The sequence below is a fragment of the Rhinopithecus roxellana genome, chromosome 10 (genome assembly GCF_007565055.1).
Source record: "Rhinopithecus roxellana isolate Shanxi Qingling chromosome 10, ASM756505v1, whole genome shotgun sequence".
NCBI classification, from domain to species: domain Eukaryota; kingdom Metazoa; phylum Chordata; class Mammalia; order Primates; family Cercopithecidae; genus Rhinopithecus; species Rhinopithecus roxellana.
This window is the reverse complement of record NC_044558.1, coordinates 74,680,301-74,700,949: the sequence shown is the minus strand read 5'-3', so window position 1 is coordinate 74,700,949 and position 20,649 is coordinate 74,680,301. Positions and strand designations below refer to the sequence as shown.

Here is a 20,649-nt window from a genome sequence, read left to right as displayed (position 1 = left end):
TCTGGTTCTGACAATAACCAGAATTATTACTTCAGGGGTTCCTAAGCACCACATTTCACAGTTTTACATTCAATATTTAGAATAATTCTTTAGAACAATTTTTAGGTATTATATTTTTTAAAGATGATTGACCTTATCTGTAATCAAAAGAAATGAAATATCATTAAAATGACTAGGACTGCATTAATATATAGAGGTAGATTGTCTTTCTAGATGCTTTAACTAACCTAGATCCAAGGAAGATAATTAGAAAAAATAAATAAGTGCAAGGTAAATTAATGAGTAATGAATTATTTTAACTTTTATTTGATTATTTTCATTTACAGTTCTGGCACTGACACTTTTTTTAAAAAAAGATTTTAATTTTATGTAAATATTGAACTTCAATAAAATAACTTAAAAAACATTTACATGTATATCACTAAATCTCCATAAAATATACAATACTCTTGATACAGCATAGGCTAGGATGACTTTGAAGGAAATGGTACACAGTCATAACTTTTAAGAGATATCCCATCTATTGCTTGTGGGAATAAATATTTATATTGAATTTGCCAAGACATCTGAAGTATTAAATACTATGTAACATGCACTCAGAAATTAAAATATACAGTTTGAAATACATATATTTTAAAAGCATAAAACTGTGATTTGATTAATCTAGGTATACATTAGAACTTCTAAATAGAAATTTGAACATTTATTACAAATAAAAGATACTTTAACATCAAGTGATATATAGTCCAAAAACTGCTAGGAAACAGTTTGGACATGTAGAATATAACTTTCTACTTTGGCTAGAGTTGTCTCTTCTTTTTTAACCTTTTAATGAGATGGAATAATGTTAAGTTTGCTAAAACTTTAAAACTTTACAAAATGTTGGTTACTCATTAGCTGCATGATCTACTTCTTTTTCTCATTTATACTGACATGACAAAATCAAACACATGAACTTAATTGTCTAAAATAAAAACGTGAATATTACTGCTAAATGAAGGTATTTAAAATTCCATAGACCAAATTACTCAAGTACAACAGACTATCTATATTTTTACATATAAAGATTTACATAAATTATATTGTTTTAGCTCACGAGCAAATTATAGGGATAAAATACTTTCATGAACACTCTTATAAATAAAACACCTCTTTGATGATTATTGGCACACAAAAATTTCCTTCTCTAAAGAGACAAGATACAAGAAAGAGTTGGTAGCAGTTAGCTATTTGGCATTTTTAAATGATTGCTATTTCTAGAAAAATAGTAGCAGTATTGCTCACCTAGAAGAGCTGAATGTACCAACAATTTATAGACTGCTACAACCTGAACCATTTCATCAAATTGGCTTAACATTATTGTACATGAGGCTAAGAAGACTGGTAAAAGTGACAGAAAACAGGATGTAAAAATTAATCCAGAGAACAACTCTGAGCCTTCTTATTGGCAGCAGCTACGTATGAGCTGTAAATTTTAACCACAATTTAATACATTTTGCTAAAAAGCACATATTATACATTCTCTGCTCCTGGTCTGATATAATTATCTATTTCTTTTACTCATAGACACTGAAAAGATCTTAATTTGGTAATTAAAAACTTGTCACAACAAGTGAATAAAAGTCAGTTGTTAGGTACTTAGTATTAAGTTGACATTTTATAACTTGCAGTATGGTTAAAAAAAAAAAAATCTGATTATAACAAAACATCTAATTAATTTTGTTTTTAATAATTGTGCTGATGAAATAAAACCAAAATAACATTCCAACTCTGTCTACTGTATTACAGTATTTATGAACTACATATTAGTGTCACTAAATTCTGAGATTTTCTTAGATAAACATATAGATAGTGTTTTCTAAAACATTCTCCCATTTCCACCAACTTCGGGATCTGTGACATTATATTTTCAATATTATTTTGCTGTTGAAAAGCAAAAGGGTAAGTTGCCAGCTTATATTTTTCCTGATCATTCATCCCCTGTATTACAGATACTGAAATTACAGTAAAAATGTCATAAATTCCTTGCTTTTACTGATTTCCCCTTTTAGAGTGAATAACTTAATATTTAGACTATCATGTACTAAAATCAGGTTCAGTGGTAAAATTAAATTATGAAAAAACACTCGGTATTCTCATAGCATTTTCTATCAGGGAACTACTGCATATGGCTGGGAACAAAATTTAAAAAGGACACATTACCTTTTATTATTTATTATTTAAATCTTATATATATATTAAAAATAATCATGTTTTGGGAAATGATTGACTAAGGAGCAACAATCAAAATTATTAGGAATGTTTACATTGAAGAAAATTATTAATGGCAAACGCTTTTGACATCATATTCAGCCCTATGTGTTTATATGCAGATGAAATGATATATCCTCTTAAGTCTAATGCAGATCAGCTATCCAGCTAAGCCTCAATAGGGATTCAGACCTTCTTCATTGTGTTTTCCTAAAACATAATATACTGCTATCAAATCTGCAGCATGTTTAGAAGGAAATCTATAATTTTGGTTGAAAGCATGATATGTAATCTGTGTCTGTTTTAATATGGTAGGTCAAATCACATCATATATAAATTGTCCTACAAAATATATATTTGATGATACTTCAAATGGAATGTTTCCACGTTGATAGTGGTAGCCAAATATGCTGGGAACTTAAAAGGTGCCTAATATAAAAAAATCTGCAAAATTTAAACATTTAATTTTTAATATACTATAAATGTTCACCAAATCTAAAAATAATACCCTAATTGTATAAGGTTCCTTTTCAAGTAATTATTTGTTTCTAAAAAGTTATAAATCTTATACTGTGCCTCTCTGTCTTATACTTCAAAGATATGGAATATTATCTTTAACACTATATAAAAAACAAATAGTCCTTTAAAGTAGGGGCTCAGGGGAGTAGGGGAGGAGAACTGTGGCTAATTTTCCCTGTTATTATGTGCATTTATGGTTATAAAGTTGAAAACATTGTTTTCTTAGGGAGAACAGGCCATGTTCTGCTTTAGGAAGTAACAAGAGTCCAGTTTCTCCTTTAATAAAGTTACTGTGCATCAGCCCAGCTGAGTTTATAAGTATATAGTTAAGGCTATGTATATAATAAAGAGAAGAATTGAGGCAATTATTTTGATAAGTCCAAAAACTAAATTTTTAGAGAGCACTTTATTGGTCTATGTTTTTTCTCCTTATTATATTTTGATTGTACCACATAGTAGCTCATTTTCACTTCAATTTACCTGTGCAAAATATTAGATAAGAAATTTCTTATGAGATAAGAAATATCAATAGAGTAATACTTTTCCCTATTAAATAATATCTGCTTTTCTGAGGAAAAAATCAATACTAATATTCCCTTGGAAATCAATTGTTAAAGCACCTAATTCAAGGAAAAAACCTCTCTAAAATATTAATTTTTTTTATTACATGAAATGACCAAAGGGAGAAAACTTTTCTGTTTTTGGTTAATGGATTTTTAGGGCACTAAAGTAACTGTGTAAATATTATACCTCTGGTGACTTAGAGAATGAACTTCCTCAGCTGTATTCTCAGCTTGATAACTGTGATAGGAAGAAGCCAGATGTTAAAAGAACAAAATACCTTGGAGACTGGCAGAAATACTTTGAATATGGAGATAGCCACCTTTTCTCTCCAAATACAGTACCTTATTAGATGTTTAGAGCCATTAAAAATGCATCAAACTTTTGTATTCCTAAATGGCCATAGAAGATTCATTCATATATTTCCTGGAACTAGCAAGTAATTTTGTGAACAAGTAATTCTGTACATATTATATAGTTCTTAATAGAAAAGCAAAAATTAAGAGTTCAGTGATGAATTACCATAAAAACCAATGAACACTTTGGAAAGACATTGTAGAAATATAGTTAAGTCTGCATTTCTTATAGACATGCTATAATAGAACAATTATCTGTTCCAATAGGAAATCTCAATTTTTAGACAAGAAGAAGAAAAAAAAAAAACTAAGCCAAGAGTAAGAAAAACACAGAGACAAATCTATGTATCTTTGTTTTTTTTTCTGGTAAATTCTCAGGGAAATGAGACAAGTGTGCAAAATAAAAATGAGTTTATGCTCTTTAAGTAAAAAAAGACAAATAGAATTATATAATAATATGTGACAGTTCTTTTAGGAAGAGTTAATAAAAAGTTAAGAAAAAAGTCCCATTTTTTTTTATTAAACAAACACCAATAACACCAGGATTATTTCTGCCACTGATTTCCTTCCTCTTTTTTGTTTCAAAAATTATTGTTTGAATAAAAGAAAGGGGAAAAATGGTTTGCTTGCAGCTATGTATGTAACACAAATGAAGGCACAAAACAGTAGGACTCCAGGGCCAATGAGGAAGGTGTAGTGATTTGGGCATGAACAAAAACTGACCCTGATATACAGTTAAAGATCTGGCACTATTTTGCATTTATAATTGCATACCTAAGTGACTAACCAATTTGGAACCCATAAAAACCTTTAATCTGTTACTTTCTGGCCATAAAAGGTACTTCTCAAAACTTCCTAACTCATCTGCGCAAATGTATGCCTTATCACTGATGCAAAAAAAGAAGTATGAAAATAACTCCTGACAGATTATATTTGCATAATGTTCAAAAGATAGTGTGCAGAGTCAGTCTCTGAAGAACTCCCAGTATCTGAATTGGAGAGAAACAAAAATGTGGAATCCAAAGGAGACAGGGACAGCTGTGCCCTTGTAGGAGGCACTTTGGAATTTGCTGATGAAAGCTTAAATGGAATTTAGTTTGTTAACAGCTGATCAGAGATAAACCACTACTCTCTGTAGGAACACTGAAGGCCAACAGGCCATCTTTTGACATGGAACACCCTTGGACCATCTCCCAGAATCCTTTATAAATATATTATACATATGTAATTTGACTAGATTAGTACTGACTCTATTGCCACTAATAATTATAAATGGTCTTAGGAAAAAAGGATACCACTGAAGTCACTGGGTACAATATTCATTTTAGACTATTTCAGGAAGGCATTACACACATTTGCTTAAGAATTATTAGATTAAAATCTCTGTAAATATTTTTTAAAATATTGTTCCTTGTGGGGAAAAAAAAAAAGTCATCATGGTTGTATCTTCCTCCTAATCAAGTATTCTAGAATATGAAGTCAATCAAAACTAGACTGTGGAAAGAACCAGATTAGAAGCAGGGCAGTGAGGTCACTGATTACTGTTCTTCTCCCCCCAGTTTGTTTAAATAACTAAATATATAAGCAGCTGAAAATTATTCCACATCAGAAGCATCATTGTCAGAAAGATGATAGTTACTTCCCTTTACCCGAATATATTCAATATATCTCCCTTCATCAGAATCTGAAGTGCCACATGTACATAGCCTGTTGTCAAAGAGTGATTCAATTTCCTCTAATTTTTTGCCTTTGGTCTCAGGAAGACAACCATAGATGAAAAGAAGTCCCACAGCAGCAAATCCAGCATAGAGGAAGAAAGCTCCTGCAACAGAAAATAATAGATACATGAATATGAATATATATGGAGAGGCTTAAGTTGGAAAGAGTACTTGATTTTGACTTTTTTTTCTGGTCAGTCATGCATAATCACAGTATGAAATGGACCAAAAAATTACTATGAGCCTGGTTTACTCCAGTTGTTCCAACTCTGTGAATATGATGCAATGTATCTTTCTAAACTCAAGTTCAGAAATTCAAGAATAATAGACTAGGCTCAGATGTAAGTTTGGCTTTGAAGCCTTTCCTCCCTTCCCTGACTAGAAGGAATTACTCTCTTCCATGTGCTATCACAGCATGTTGTTGGAGACCCCTAAAATAACAACCAAGAAATATTATAATTATGTATACACATGTATGCTTGCCTTGTCTATTACACTAGAGGCACTTTGAGGTCAGAAGAAGTTCCTTTCTTACTCATCGTGTATTTCCAGAACCAAGTATAATGATGACATTGCAGAATGAATGCCTCAGTGGAATACATGGCAACTCCATCCTTCCAGTTTCTCATGTCCAAAGTCTGGGAGTCATCCTTAACTTCTACCTTACTCTCATGCCTAACATCCAATCTGTTAAGAGATCTCGTTGGTTCTACCTTCAAAATATAACCTGAAGATGGCCACTTCTCACCACTGCCATAGATAAATGTGGTCTAAGGGCCATCTTCTCTCATCTGCACTATTGCAACAGTCTCCTAATTGGTCTCCTTGTTCCTTCTGTTGGACCTCGACAGTCCATTTTTTTTTCCATAGCACATGTCATCATCTGACATACTATGATGTTTACTAGTTTGTTTTTTGTTTCCCTCCACTAGAATGTAAACTCCATGAAGTCAGAGAATTTTGTTTTGCTGTAAGATTATGTATGTCAATGCAGCACAGCCAGAAACACATAAATATTAGCTAGTTTTATTTTCTAAGGGTCATGATAGCAAGCCTAGATGGATGAGATATATGAATGTATGACTTGTTTATATTCTCTACACATTTCCAAGATGGACTTTTAAAATAATTGAATTCGCACCAGCCTGGCCAACATGGTGAAATCTGTCTCTACCAAATACACACACACACACACACACACACACACACACACACACATAATTGAATTGCAAATTTGAATATAAAAAACTCTACCTGTACTTTTGATGGTGGAAAACAACAAAGTAAAATGGAGCCCCTGTCTAAGTTTAGGCTTTCAATCCAGACCATCATGTGTATGAGATGGGGGAAGTAAGATGAAAAATTAATGTGACAATTGGCTGGAGAAAGGATATCAGATTGGGAGTGGGAAGAACTGAGTTTAAGTGTTGGCCACGTGACTTCTGTATAGTCATTTAACCTCTTCTCTGGGCCTCTGTTGCCTCATTAAGTAAAATAAGGGGGTTTCTCAGCTCCTACTTAAGTGTTGGCAGTTTATGACTCTATACATTTTACAGCCAAAATCAGGAGCATGTATAGGAGATACAGTTAAGAGATGCTTGAGAGAGAGACCTGATCTGTGTAATGGGGAAAATAATTCCTGCTTTGCCCAACTGTAAAGAAGAGAAATAATGTATGTTACCATGCCCATTAGAATTCTGAATATCAGTTGCTCAAAAAAGTGATGGCCAGATTTTGTCAAATTCTACTAAATGACCAGGAAAGGAAGAGTTGCTATTAAGATACAGAATAAGATTAGTGTGACTAATTAATTGGGATGTCTTTACAAAAATGGTGATACCGATAAGCTAGCTCTTGGAGAATGGGGGAATTTTGACAAAAAAAATGAAAGATGAAGTCCTGTGTTCTGAGTACAGATAAGCAAGACTGTGGAGGTAGGAAGAGAAATGGAATCTTTAGCAGGGAGGGACAAAGACTGGATGGTAATTATGATGAAGATAAAGAAAAAATAAGTACAGATGGTAAAACATTTTAGACTAAACTACGCTTCTAAATTACAAAATCTGTAACAGCTAAACCCAGTTTGACTTTTAAATATAATGGTATAGTTTATCTTTATCATTATCTTTCACAATTTGGGAACAGTAGCATAATTAGAAGTAACAAATCAAATCTGTCAGTGCTAAATTCCTATAGTTAAAAACATTAGTTGGGTTAGGAAGATTCCTGAAGTTGATTACAGATTCTTTCTTGTGACCTGGATTCCCAAAGCTGAATAATATCAACGAATTGCTATTAAAATACAAGACCATTTTATAAAATCTGAGGAATCCAAAGCACTCAAATGCCAAAATTGCCTACTCAGTGTGGGTTCCAATGATTAGACCTATGGCTAAGTCGCGGAGGAGTGTGGGCAGACCTGGGAGGCTGTGACCTGTTCCATGTCATGGTCAAATCAGTCACATATCTCAGTTTCTCATTTATTCCTCCCTTGGAATGAAAATGGAAAGAAAAAATGTCTGTAATGAGTCCATCAGGGCTATTGAACACTGTAGATATTCCTCACCTTTATTCTAAGGATTTAAATCTTATTAGAGCCCTACATTAAGTTCCAGATTAAAACAACTATTTGACTGAATTACACAAATTGAGGACTCAAAGACCATGTTTGACTGAATTTCAGTAGTACCTCAAGAGAGAAGCTTTGACATAATGTCCCCCAAGGGATCTCTTTAGCCACATGTGCCATATATAAAATGGCATATTGGTGATATAGCAATGATACTTTTTAGTAATAAACATTATTGAATGGGGGCACAAGGCAGACCTGTGTAAGCAATATGGTTGAGTAAGGAGTCAAATTTTGAGATTTTATGAAACAATAAAAAAGGAAGCAACAAAGAAGATATAACTATTTCCAGAGGAACACATGATTAGGATATATATTTATTAAATCAGGAATCTAAATGCATAACTCACATAAACCAGTAACATGTAGATTACAATGAGACACAAAGAGGGGGAAAAACTAGCCTGAACAAACTATTTTTCTACTACTAGAGAGTAGTAGACCAAATGGACCAGTGCTCTGACATGAGAGAAGCTTAATGCAAGGCAAAATGCTTTTAGCTGTTTATTTTTGAAAGAATTCTGCTTATGCCCTATTTAAATTTCATTACTGTTGCCTCATTTTTCTCATGGTTTTCTGGAAGAATAAATTCAAGAAAGAGGAGCTTTGCTGTCAAAAGTATAATCATGTAAACTTTTATTATTTGGTCTATGCCTTTCTATGAAAAATGCTTTCTCAGGATGCCAGCATATATTTAGGTCTTCAAATATTTAAGCGTTCCCTAGAATCAGTAAACACGAGGAAATATTTATTGTGCTCATATTTATTATGTCATGAAGATGAGTTTATGAATTTATGGAAAAATTTTAATTGCCAAATGGGATCCAGCTGAATATACTAAATATATATCCAGTTTAAAATGCCAGTGCATTTCCTTTCCAAAAAAATATTTCAAATGCCTTAAGTGGTGATTAGGAGAGAGAAAAGTTTTATGAAGATAATAAAAGCATTAGATAAATACTATGAACTAAAATCAAATACCAATTCAGCGTGTTCAGAAGAGACGGGAATAGATTTTTATAATGTTTCATCATATTCATCATTCATCTACAAAATTTATCCATTTATTTATTTACTTGACAAACACTTTTTGGTGCTTACCAGGTGAACAGGATGCCTTGGGAGGAACTGGGAATGTGACATGAACAAGGCACAGTCCTGGCCCTCCAGGGATTTATGGTCTAGTAGAGGGAGCTAGGGGCAGACAAACCTGTTCTTGCGAAGAGGAATGATAAGTGCCCAGAGCATGGAATAAAGTGAGATTGTGGGGAGATCAGAGAAGGTCTTCTGGGAGAATGGTCTAAGCAGCAGGCATTCCATCTCTACCACAGAGACTTATGAGATTAGAATGAAACCTCACACTTCATCATGAATAATCCTACTGCAACCTACAAAGTCATGTGAACAATGCAGAAATCTTTTTTCTAAAAAGCAGTCTTTTCACTTTAGTACAAATGGATTCGAAGTAGCTCCCCAAAGTATTTTCCTGACTCAGCCACTAAGCACTATTGTTTTTCATTTTGAATTATGGCCACGTTTACACTTTTGCAAGTGGTAAGTGCTGGTCTCAGAGGACAATGAAATGCACATGCACTGGCCTGAGCAGCACAGGTGATACAGTGGAAGGCATGGCCACAGCACAGAATACTGTTAAGCATTTGGGGAAGCTACTTTCAGCCCTATGCAGATTCTGCTCTTAGACTTGACGCTATGCCTGTCACAGGATATCTCATTGGTCCTAGACTCCCTGCCTACATCTTTTTACCATTTTCTGTTTTTTAGGTTTCTGTGAAACTAAAAGCTATGGTGTAAAGACTTCCACCTGGGGAGAGAGCTGGGTTGGGAGAGGGGTTGTGTGACAGCCCTAAGTACTGCAGGACAAGAAGCAATGCTGTTTAGGATAGGAGAATCCCTCTTTTCTTTTCCAGATACATTTCCAATGCCTTTGGAGGACAAGAAAACCACATGGAGATACTTACAACAGCAACATATAACCACATAGTCTCAATCACAAATGATATTATAGTATATCTAAAAATAGAGTGATAAAAACAAAACTATGTTGGAAAAAATATTATCTTACCATAGTATGTAAGATATTCTGCTGTGTGTAAAAATGTTAGTGAAACCAGAACATTGAAAATCCAGTTTATTCCAGATGAACATGCATTTCCTGTACTTCTTGCCCAAAGGGGATATATTTCAGAATTCACAGTCCAAGGCATTGGTCCCATTCCTGAGAAATAAAACATTAGAAACTTTAGTAAAATAGCATGTAAGAAATTTGAAAAATTACAGTTTATGTACTCCAAAAAGAGGCAATTCAATTAATGCAACAGTAATAACAAAGTCTTTGTTTACCAGGTGCAAAGAAAACAAGATATAAAATAAGGCCCAGAAGTGCAGTCCAGGAATATGGAGTAGGGCAGAAATTGTAAGCCCAAAATATGTCTTCTGTTTTGAACTTGGTTTCATTTTCACACCTGAAAAATAATGCAATGTAAGTATTAACTTAATGTTTTAGACTACAGTTGCAGAATTCAATATGATCATATATATGTATTTGGAAATTCCTTAATGTCTTAAGAAAAATAGTCCAAAATGTTTTTCTTAAAAAATAAGAACTAAATATACAGTATTAGATATGCGAGCTCACACAGGAATTTTAGAGCTAAGTATAATTCAAGAGCAAAACAAAGACACTGTTTTATAACCATTTCACATAAATTAGGCATGATTTCTAATTAGTCCCTGGAAGCTGCAGTAATACTTCAGTACCACTGAGAGTCAGTATGTGGCAGTGAAAAGACCATGGAACTTGCAATCAGGACAAGATTCAAATTTCAGAGCCAGATACTTTTCATCTGATAAAATGGGGATAATACTTTGTAGACTATTTTAAGGATTAGAAGGGTAACCTGTAAAGGGTGATGGGGTGGATGAGGGAAGCAAATGATTCTATCTGATTCCAAATAGCCCTCTCCCTTCCTGCTGTGTGTTCTTACTTCTCTACCAGTCACTCCCTGATGACCTTCCTTCTTAATCCATAGTAAAGCAGTGTCCTACAGTTTAGATCGATTCTGAAGTTGAACTTCCAATTCTTTACCTTAATTGCCCCTGAAGATATTACCAGACTCAAAAACATTCCTATCCCCTGTTGTCAATTTAGAGTATTGCCCTGTCTCCTTCAACCTCTATCTTTGAACCTTGTCATCCAAGCCCTATTGTTACAGTATTTATGAACTCATCATAACATTCTACCTGTCTTGAGGATTTGGGTGCCTGCTCAGTCTACCTCCTCTCATCCCCTGCCACATTCATTTATTTTTAATTCATTGGTCTCATTTAAAAAAATTATTTTAAGTTCCAGGATACACGTGCAGGATGTGCAGGTTTGTTACACAGGTAAATGTGTGCGGCAGTGATTTGCTGCACTCATCAACCCATCACCTAGGTATTAAGCCCCATATGCATTATCTATTTATCCTGATGCTCTCTCTCCTCCCAGCCCCCACAGGCCCTAGTGTGCATTGTTCCCTTCTCTGTGTCAATGTGTTCTCATTGTTCAGCTCCCACTTATAAGTGAAAACATGTGGTGTGTGGTTTTCTGTGCTCCGTATAATGCACTGGCCTCATAGTTCCTTATTTTATCTCCAAAACTATAGAGAGAACACTTTATAGTTTCCTTGATTTGGAACTATTTTACTTCAGACTTAGAGCCTTCCTTTTCTGATCACAACCACCACGTTGTTTATCTCCTCATTTCTGATAATCTGTGCTACACCCAGATCTGCCTTTGGATTATCTTCTCAGTATTCATTAACCTCACTGCTCAGCTTAGACCATGCCAATACAGGCATAACTTGGAGATATTCTGAGGTCAGTTCCAGACCACTGCAATAAAGTGGGTCACACAAATTTTTTGGTTTCCCACTGCATATAAAAGCTATGTTCCCATGAAAGTGTAGTCTATTAAGTGTTCAACAATATTGTCTAAAAATGTACAAATCTTAATTTTAAAATATTTTATTGCTAAAAAATGCTAATGATCATCTGTACCTTCCATGAGTCATCTTTTTGGTGGAGAGTCTTGCCTCAATGTTGAGGGCAGCTGACTGATTAGGGCAGAAGTTGCTGAAGGCTGGGGTGGCTGTGGCAATTTCTCAAAATAAGACAAGGAAGTTTGTCAAATTGACTGACTTTTCCCTTCACTAAATATTTCTCTGTAGCATGCATTGATGTTTGATAGCATTTTACCCAGATAACTTCTTTCAAAATTGCAGTCAATCCTCTTAAACTCTGCTACTGCTTCGTCAACTAAGTTCATGTGATACTCTAAATCCTTTGATATCATTTCAACAATGTTCATAGCACTTTCACCAGGAGTAGATTCCATCTCAGAAACTACTTTCTTTGTTCCTTCTTTATCCGTTCAAGTTTTATTATGAGATTGCAGTAATTCAGTCACATCTTCAGGCTCCACTTCTACAATAGTTCTCTTGCTGTTTTCCACTATATCTGAAGTTACTTTCTCCACTAAAGTCTTCAGCCCTTTAAAGTCATCCATGAAGGTTGGAATCAACTTCTTGCAAACTTCCAAACTATCATTTGGTATTTTGACCTCTTCCCATAAATCACGAATGTTTTTAATGGTATCCAGAATAGTGAATCCTTTCCAGAACATTTTCACTTTACTTGGCCCAGATCCATCTGAGAAATCACTATCGATGGCAGCTATGGCCTATGAAATGCATTTTTTAAATAATAAGACTTGAAAGTTGAAGTGACTCCTTGATGCATGGGCTACAGAATGGATGCTGTGTTAGCAGGTATGAAAACAACATTCGGGGGCGGAGCAAGATGGCCGAATAGGAACAACTCCAGTCTCCAACTCCCAGCGCGAGCGACACAGAAGACCGGTGATTTCTGCATTTTCAACTGAGGTACTGGGGTCATCTCACTAGGGAGTGCCGGACAATCGGTGCTGGTCAGCTGCTGCAGCCTGACCAGCGAGAGCTGAAGCAGGGCGAGGCATCGCCTCACCTGGAAGCGCAAGGGGGAAGGGGATCCGTTTTCCTAGCCAGGGGAACTGAGACACACAACACCTGGAAAATCGGGTAACTCCCACCCCAATACTGCGCTGTAAGCATACAGGCATTCCAGGAGAATATATCCCACACCTGGCCGGGAGGGTCCCACGCCCACGAAGCCTCCCTCACTGCTAACACAGCAGTCTGCGGCGATCTATCCGCAAGGCAGCAGCGAGGCTGGGGGAGGGGCGCCCGCCATTGCTGAGGCTTAAGTAGGTAAACAAAGCCGCTGGGAAGCTCGAACTGGGTGGAGCTCACAGCAGCTCAAGGAAGCCTGCCTGTCTCTGTAGTCTCCACCTCTGGGGACAGCGCACAGCTGAAGACCAACAGGGGAAGTAGCGGGAGCCGGTGCAGACGCGAACGACCCTGTCTGACAGCTTTGGGGAGAGCCGCGGATCTCCCAACGCGGAGGTTGAGATCTGAGAACGGACAGACTGCCTGCTCAGGTGTGTCCCTGACCCCTGAGTAGCCTAGCTGGGAGAAATCCCCCACTAGGGGCAGTCTGACACCCCACACCTCACAGGGTGGAGTACACCCCTGAGAGGACACTTCCAAAGGAAGAATCAGACAGGTACACTCGCTGTTCAGCAATATTCTATCTTCGGCAACCTCTGCTGCTGATACCCAGGCAAACAGGGTCTGGAGTGGACATCAAGCAATCTCCAACAGACCAACAGACAGTCCTTCTGACTGTCAGAAGGAAAACTATCAAACAGGAAGGACACCTATACCAAAACCCCAACAGTTCGTCACCACCATCAAAGACCAGAGACAGATAAAACCACAAAGATGGGGAAGAAGCAGGGCAGAAAAGCTGGAAATTCAAAAAATAAGAGCGCATCTCCCCCTGCAAAGGAGCGCAGCCCATCACCAGCAACGGATCAAAGCTGGTCAGAGAATGACTTGGACGAGAGGAGAGAAGAAGGCTTCAGTCCATCAAACTTATCAGAGCTAAAGGAGGAATTACGTACCCAGCGCAAAGAAACTAAAAATCTTGAAAAAAGAGTGGAAGAATTGACAGCTAGACTCATTAATGCAGAGAAGATCATAAACGAAATGACAGAGATGAAAACCATGACACGAGAAATACGTGACAAATGCACAAGCTTCAGTAACCGACTCGATCAACTGGAAGAAAGAGTATCAGCGATTGAAGATCAAATGAATGAAATGAAGCGAGAAGAGAAACCAAAAGAAAAAAGAAGAAAAAGAAATGAGCAAAGCCTGCAAGAAGTATGGGATTACGTAAAAAGACCAAATCTACGTCTGATTGGGGTGCCTGAAAGTGAGGGGGAAAATGGAACCAAGTTGGAAAACACTCTTCAGGATATCATCCAGGAGAACTTCCCCAACCTAGTAGGGCAGGCCAACATTCAAATTCAGGAAATACAGAGAACGCCACAAAGATACTCCTCCAGAAGAGCAACTCCAAGACACATAATTGCCAGATTCACCAAAGTTGAAATGAAGGAAAAAATCTTAAGGGCAGCCAGAGAGAAAGGTCGGGTCACCCACAAAGGGAAGCCCATCAGACTAACAGCAGATCTCTCGGCAGAAACTCTACAAGCCAGAAGAGAGTGGGGGCCAATATTCAACGTTCTTAAAGAAAAGAATTTTAAACCCAGAATTTCATATCCAGCCAAACTAAGTTTCATAAGTGAAGGAGAAATAAAATCCTTTACAGATAAGCAAATGCTTAGAGATTTTGTCACCACCAGGCCTGCCTTACAAGAGACCCTGAAGGAAGCCCTAAACATGGAAAGGAACAACCGGTACCAGCCATCGCAAAAACTTGGCAAAATGTAAAGACCATCGAGGCTAGGAAGAAACTGCATCAACTAACGAGCAAAATAACCAGTTAATATCATAATGGCAGGATCAAGTTCACACATAACAATATTAACCTTAAATGTTAATGGACTAAATGCTCCAATTAAAAGACACAGACTGGCAAACTGGATAAAGAGTCAAGACCCATCAGTCTGCTGTATTCAGGAGACCCATCTCACATGCAGAGACATACATAGGCTCAAAATAAAGGGATGGAGGAAGATCTACCAAGCAAATGGAGAACAAAAAAAAGCAGGGGTTGCAATCCTAGTCTCTGATAAAACAGCCTTTAAACCATCAAAGATCAAAAGAGACAAAGAAGGCCATTACATAATGGTAAAGGGATCAATTCAACAGGAAGAGCTAACTCTCCTAAATATATATGCACCCAATACAGGAGCACCCAGATTCATAAAGCAAGTCCTTAGAGACTTACAAAGAGACTTAGACTCCCATACAATAATAATGGGAGACTTCAACACTCCGCTGTCAACATTAGACAGATCAACGAGACAGAAAGTTAACAAGGATATCCAGGAATTGAACTCATCTCTGCACCAAGCGGACCTAATAGACATCTATAGAACTCTCCACCCCAAATCAACAGAATATACATTCTTCTCAGCACCACATCGCACTTATTCCAAAATTGACCACATAATTGGAAGTAAAGCACTCCTCAGCAAATGTAAAAGAACAGAAATTATAACAAACTGTCTCTCAGACCACAGTGCAATCAAACTAGAACTCAGGACTAAGAAACTCAATCAAAACCGCTCAACTACATGGAAACTGAACAACCTGCTCCTGAATGACTACTGGGTACATAACGAAATGAAAGCGGAAATAAAGATGTTCTTTGAAACCAATGAGAACAAAGATACAACATACCAGAATCTCTGGGACACATTTAAAGCAGTGTGTAGAGGGAAATTTATAGCACTAAATGCCCACAAGAGAAAGCAGGAAAGATCTAAAATTGACACTCTAACATCACAATTAAAAGAACTAGAGAGGCAAGAGCAATCACATTCAAAAGCTAGCAGAAGGCAAGAAATAACTAAGATCAGAGCAGAACTGAAGGAGATAGAGACACAAAAAACCCTCCAAAAAATCAATGAATCCAGGAGTTGGTTTTTTGAAAAGATCAACAAAATTGACAGACCGCTAGCAAGGCTAATAAAGAAAAAAAGAGAGAGGAATCAAATAGATGCAATAAAAAATGATAAAGGGGATATCACCACTGACCCCACAGAAATACAAACTACCATCAGAGAATACTATAAACGCCTCTACGCAAATCAACTAGAAAATCTAGAAGAAATGGATAATTTCCTGGACACTTACACTCTCCCAAGGCTAAACCAGGAAGAAGTTGAATCCCTGAATAGACCAATAGTAGGCTCTGAAATTGAGGCAACAATTAATAGCCTACCCACCAAAAAAAGTCCAGGACCAGATGGATTCACAGCTGAATTCTACCAGAGGTACAAGGAGGAGCTGGTACCATTCCTTCTGAAACTATTCCAATCAATAGAAAAAGAGGGAATCCTCCCTAACTCATTTTATGAGGCCAACATCATCCTGATACCAAAGCCTGGCAGAGACACAACAAAAAAAGAGAATTTTAGACCAATATCCCTGATGAACATTGATGCAAAAATCCTCAATAAAATACTGGCAAACCGGATTCAGCAGCACATCAAAAAGCTTATCCACCATGATCAAGTGGGCTTCATCCCTGGGATGCAAGGCTGGTTCAACATTCGCAAATCAATAAACGTAATCCAGCATATAAACAGAACCAAAGACAAGAACCACATGATTGTCTCAATAGATGCAGAAAAGGCTTTTGACAAAATTCAACAGCCCTTCATGCTAAAAACGCTCAATAAATTCGGTATTGATGGAACGTACCTCAAAATAATAAGAGCTATTTATGACAAACCCACAGCTAATATCATACTGAATGGGCAAAAACTGGAAAAATTCCCTTTGAAAACTGGCACAAGACAGGGATGCCCTCTCTCACCACTCCTATTCAACATAGTGTTGGAAGTTCTGGCTAGGGCAATCAGGCAAGAGAAAGAAATCAAGGGTATCCAGTTAGGAAAAGAAGAAGTCAAATTGTCCCTGTTTGCAGATGACATGATTGTATATTTAGAAAACCCCATCGTCTCAGCCCAAAATCTCCTTAAGCTGATAAGCAACTTCAGCAAAGTCTCAGGATACAAAATTAATGTGCAAAAATCACAAGCATTCTTATACACCAGCAACAGACAAGCAGAGAGCCAAATCAGGAATGAACTTCCATTCACAATTGCTTCAAAGAGAATAAAATACCTAGGAATCCAGCTTACAAGGGATGTAAAGGACCTCTTCAAGGAGAACTACAAACCACTGCTCAGTGAAATCAAAGAGGACACAAACAAATGGAAGAACATACCATGCTCATGGATAGGAAGAATCAATATCGTGAAAATGGCCATACTCCCCAAGGTTATTTATAGATTCAATGCCATCCCCATCAAGCTACCAATGACTTTCTTCACAGAATTGGAAAAAACTGCTTTAAAGTTCATATGGAACCAAAAAAGAGCCCGCATTGCCAAGACAATCCTAAGTCAAAAGGACAAAGCTGGAGGCGTCACGCTACCTGACTTCAAACTATACTACAAGGCTACAGTAACCAAAACAGCATGGTACTGGTACCAAAACAGAGATATAGACCAATGGAACAGAACAGAGTCCTCAGAAATAATACCGCACATCTACAGCCATCTGATCTTTGACAAACCTGAGAGAAACAAGAAATGGGGAAAGGATTCCCTATTTAATAAATGGTGCTGGGAAAATTGGCTAGCCATAAGTAGAAAGCTGAAACTGGATCCTTTCCTTACCCCTTATACGAAGATTAATTCAAGATGGATTAGAGACTTAAATGTTAGACCTAATACCATAAAAACCCTAGAAGAAAATCTAGGTAGTACCATTCAGGACATAGGCATGGGCAAGGACTTCATGTCTAAAACACCAAAAGCAACGGCAGCAAAAGCCAAAATTGACAAATGGGATCTAATTAAACTAAAGAGCTTTTGCACAGCAAAAGAAACTACCATCAGAGTGAACAGGCAACCTACAGAATGGGAGAAAATTTTTGCAACCTACTCATCTGACAAAGGGCTAATATCCAGAATCTACAAAGAACTCAAACAAATATACGAGAAAAAAACAAACAACCCCATCAAAAAGTGGGGAAAGGATATGAACAGACATTTCTCAAAAGAAGATATTCATACAGCCAACAGACACATGAAAAAATGCTCATCATCACTGGCCATCAGAGAAATGCAAATCAAAACCACAATGAGATACCATCTCACACCAGTTAGAATGGCAATCATTAAGAAGTCAGGAAACAACAGGTGTTGGAGAGGATGTGGAGAAATAGGAACACTTTTACACTGTTGGTGGGATTGTAAACTAGTTCAACCATTATGGAAAACAGTATGGCAATTCCTCAAGGATCTAGAACTAGATGTACCATATGACCCAGCCATCCCACTACTGGGTATATACCCAAAGGATTATAAATTAGTCTACTACAAAGACACATGTACACGTATGTTTATTGCGGCACTATTCACAATAGCAAAGACTTGGAATCAACCCAAATGTCCATCTGTGACAGACTGGATTAAGAAAATGTGGCACATATACACCATGGAATACTATGCAGCCATAAAAAAGGATGAGTTTGCGTCCTTTGTAGGGACATGGATGCAGCTGGAAACCATCATTCTTAGCAAACTATCACAAGAAGAGAAAACCAAACACCGCATGTTCTCACTCATAGGTGGGAACTGAACAATGAGATCACTTGGACTCGGGAAGGGGAACATCACACACTGGGGTCTATCATGGGGAGGGGGGAGGGGGAGGAGGGAGGGATTGCATTGGGGAGTTATACATGATATAAATGATGAATTGATGGGTGCTGACGAGTTGATGGGTGCAGCACACCAACATGGCATAAGTTTACATATGTAACAAACCTGCACGTTATGCACATGTACCCTAGAACTTAAAGTATAATAATAAAAAATAAAATAAAATAAAAAAATAAAAAAAAAAAAAAAAAAAAAAAAAAAAAAAAAAAAAAAAAAAAAAAAAGAAAACAACATTCATCTTGTACATCTCCATCAGAGCCCTTGAGTGACCAGTGTCCTTGTCAATCAGCAGTAATATTTTGAAAGGAATCTTTTTTATTTTTTTCCTGAGCAGTAGGTCTCCATAGTAGCTTAAAATATTCACCAAACTATGCTGTAAATATAAGTGCTGTCGTCCAGGTTTTGTTGTTTCATTTATAGAGCACAGGCTGAATAGATTTAGCCCTTCTTAAGGGCTCTAGGATTTTTGGAGCAGCAAATGAGCACTGGCTTCAACTTAAAAGTCACCAGCTGCATTATCTCCTAACAAGAGACCCAGCCTGTCCTTTGAAGCTAGGCGTTGGCTTCTCCCCTCTAGCTATGACAGTGCTGGATGGTGTCTTCTTCCAACAGAAGGTGGTTTCATCTACAATGAAAAATCTGTTGTTTAGTATAGCCACCTGATATGGCTTGGCTGTGCTCCACCCAAATCTCATGTTGAATTGTAGTTTCCATAATCTCCATGTTGTGGGAGAAACTCAGTGGGAGGTAATTGAATCATGGGGGTGGTTACCCCCATGCTGTTCTCATGATAGTGAATGAGTTCTCATGAGATCTGATGGTTTTATAAGGGGCTTTTCCCCTTTTTACTTGGCACTTCTCCTTCCTGCCACCATGTGAAGAGGACATGTTTGCTTCCCCTTCCTCCATGATTGTAAGTTTTCTCAGGCTTCCCCAGCCCTGCAGAACTGTGAGTCAATTAAACCTCTTTCCTTTATAAACTACCCAGTCTCAGGCAGTTATATATAGCAGCGTGAGACCAGACTAATACACCATCTTTATTAGATATCTTAGGTAGATGTTGTGGATAACTCGATGCAGCTTCTCCATCAGCACTTGCTGCCTCACTTCAAACAAGGTGTGAAGTGAAGACAGACAGCTTCTTTCCTTAACCCTCATGAACCAACCTCTGCTAGCCTCAAACTTTTCTTCTGCAGCTTCCTCCCCTCTCTCAGCCTTCATAGAATTAAATGGAATTAGAGACTTATTCTGGATTAGGCTTGTGCTTAAGGGAATGTTGTGGCTGGTTTGATCATCTATCCAGACGACTCAAACTTTCTTCATATCGGCAAAAAGCCTGTTTCACTTTCTTATCATTTGTGTGTTCACTGGAGTAGCACTTTTAATATCCTTTAAGAATTTTCTTTTGTAGTCACAATTTGGCTATTCAGTGCAAGAGGCCTAGCTTTCAGCCTGTCTCAGCTTTCAATATGCCTTCCTCATTAATCTCAATTATTTCTAGCTTTTGATTCAAAGTGAGAGTCGTGCTACTATTCCTATCATTTGAACATTTAGAGGCCATCGTAGATTTATTAATTGTAGTTTCTTAGGGAATAGAGAGGCTCCAGGAGAGGGTGACAAAAAAGGAAATGGCTGGTTGGTGGAGTGGTCAGAACACACACAACATTTACAATTAAGTTTGACGTCTTTTACGGGTGCAGTTTGTGATGCCCGACAACGATTACAATAGTAACATTAAGATCACTG

At 37.1% G+C, this 20,649-nt stretch overlaps 1 protein-coding gene across 1 annotated transcript in view; it reads right to left on the bottom strand.

Moving 5' to 3' along the window:
* Positions 1–275: 275 nt before the first annotated feature.
* The window catches only part of SLC2A13 (solute carrier family 2 member 13), a 400,273-nt gene continuing 379,899 nt past the window's right edge, over positions 276–20,649 (bottom strand). Inside the window, exons 8-10 of the mRNA XM_010366135.2 lie at positions 10,395–10,516; positions 10,117–10,269; positions 276–5,508 (exon numbers count right to left, since the gene is read on the bottom strand). Of these exons, the coding sequence (XP_010364437.1) occupies positions 5,282–5,508; positions 10,117–10,269; positions 10,395–10,516 (502 nt within the window). The 3' untranslated portion in view covers positions 276–5,281. The remainder of the gene's footprint in view (positions 5,509–10,116; positions 10,270–10,394; positions 10,517–20,649) is intronic.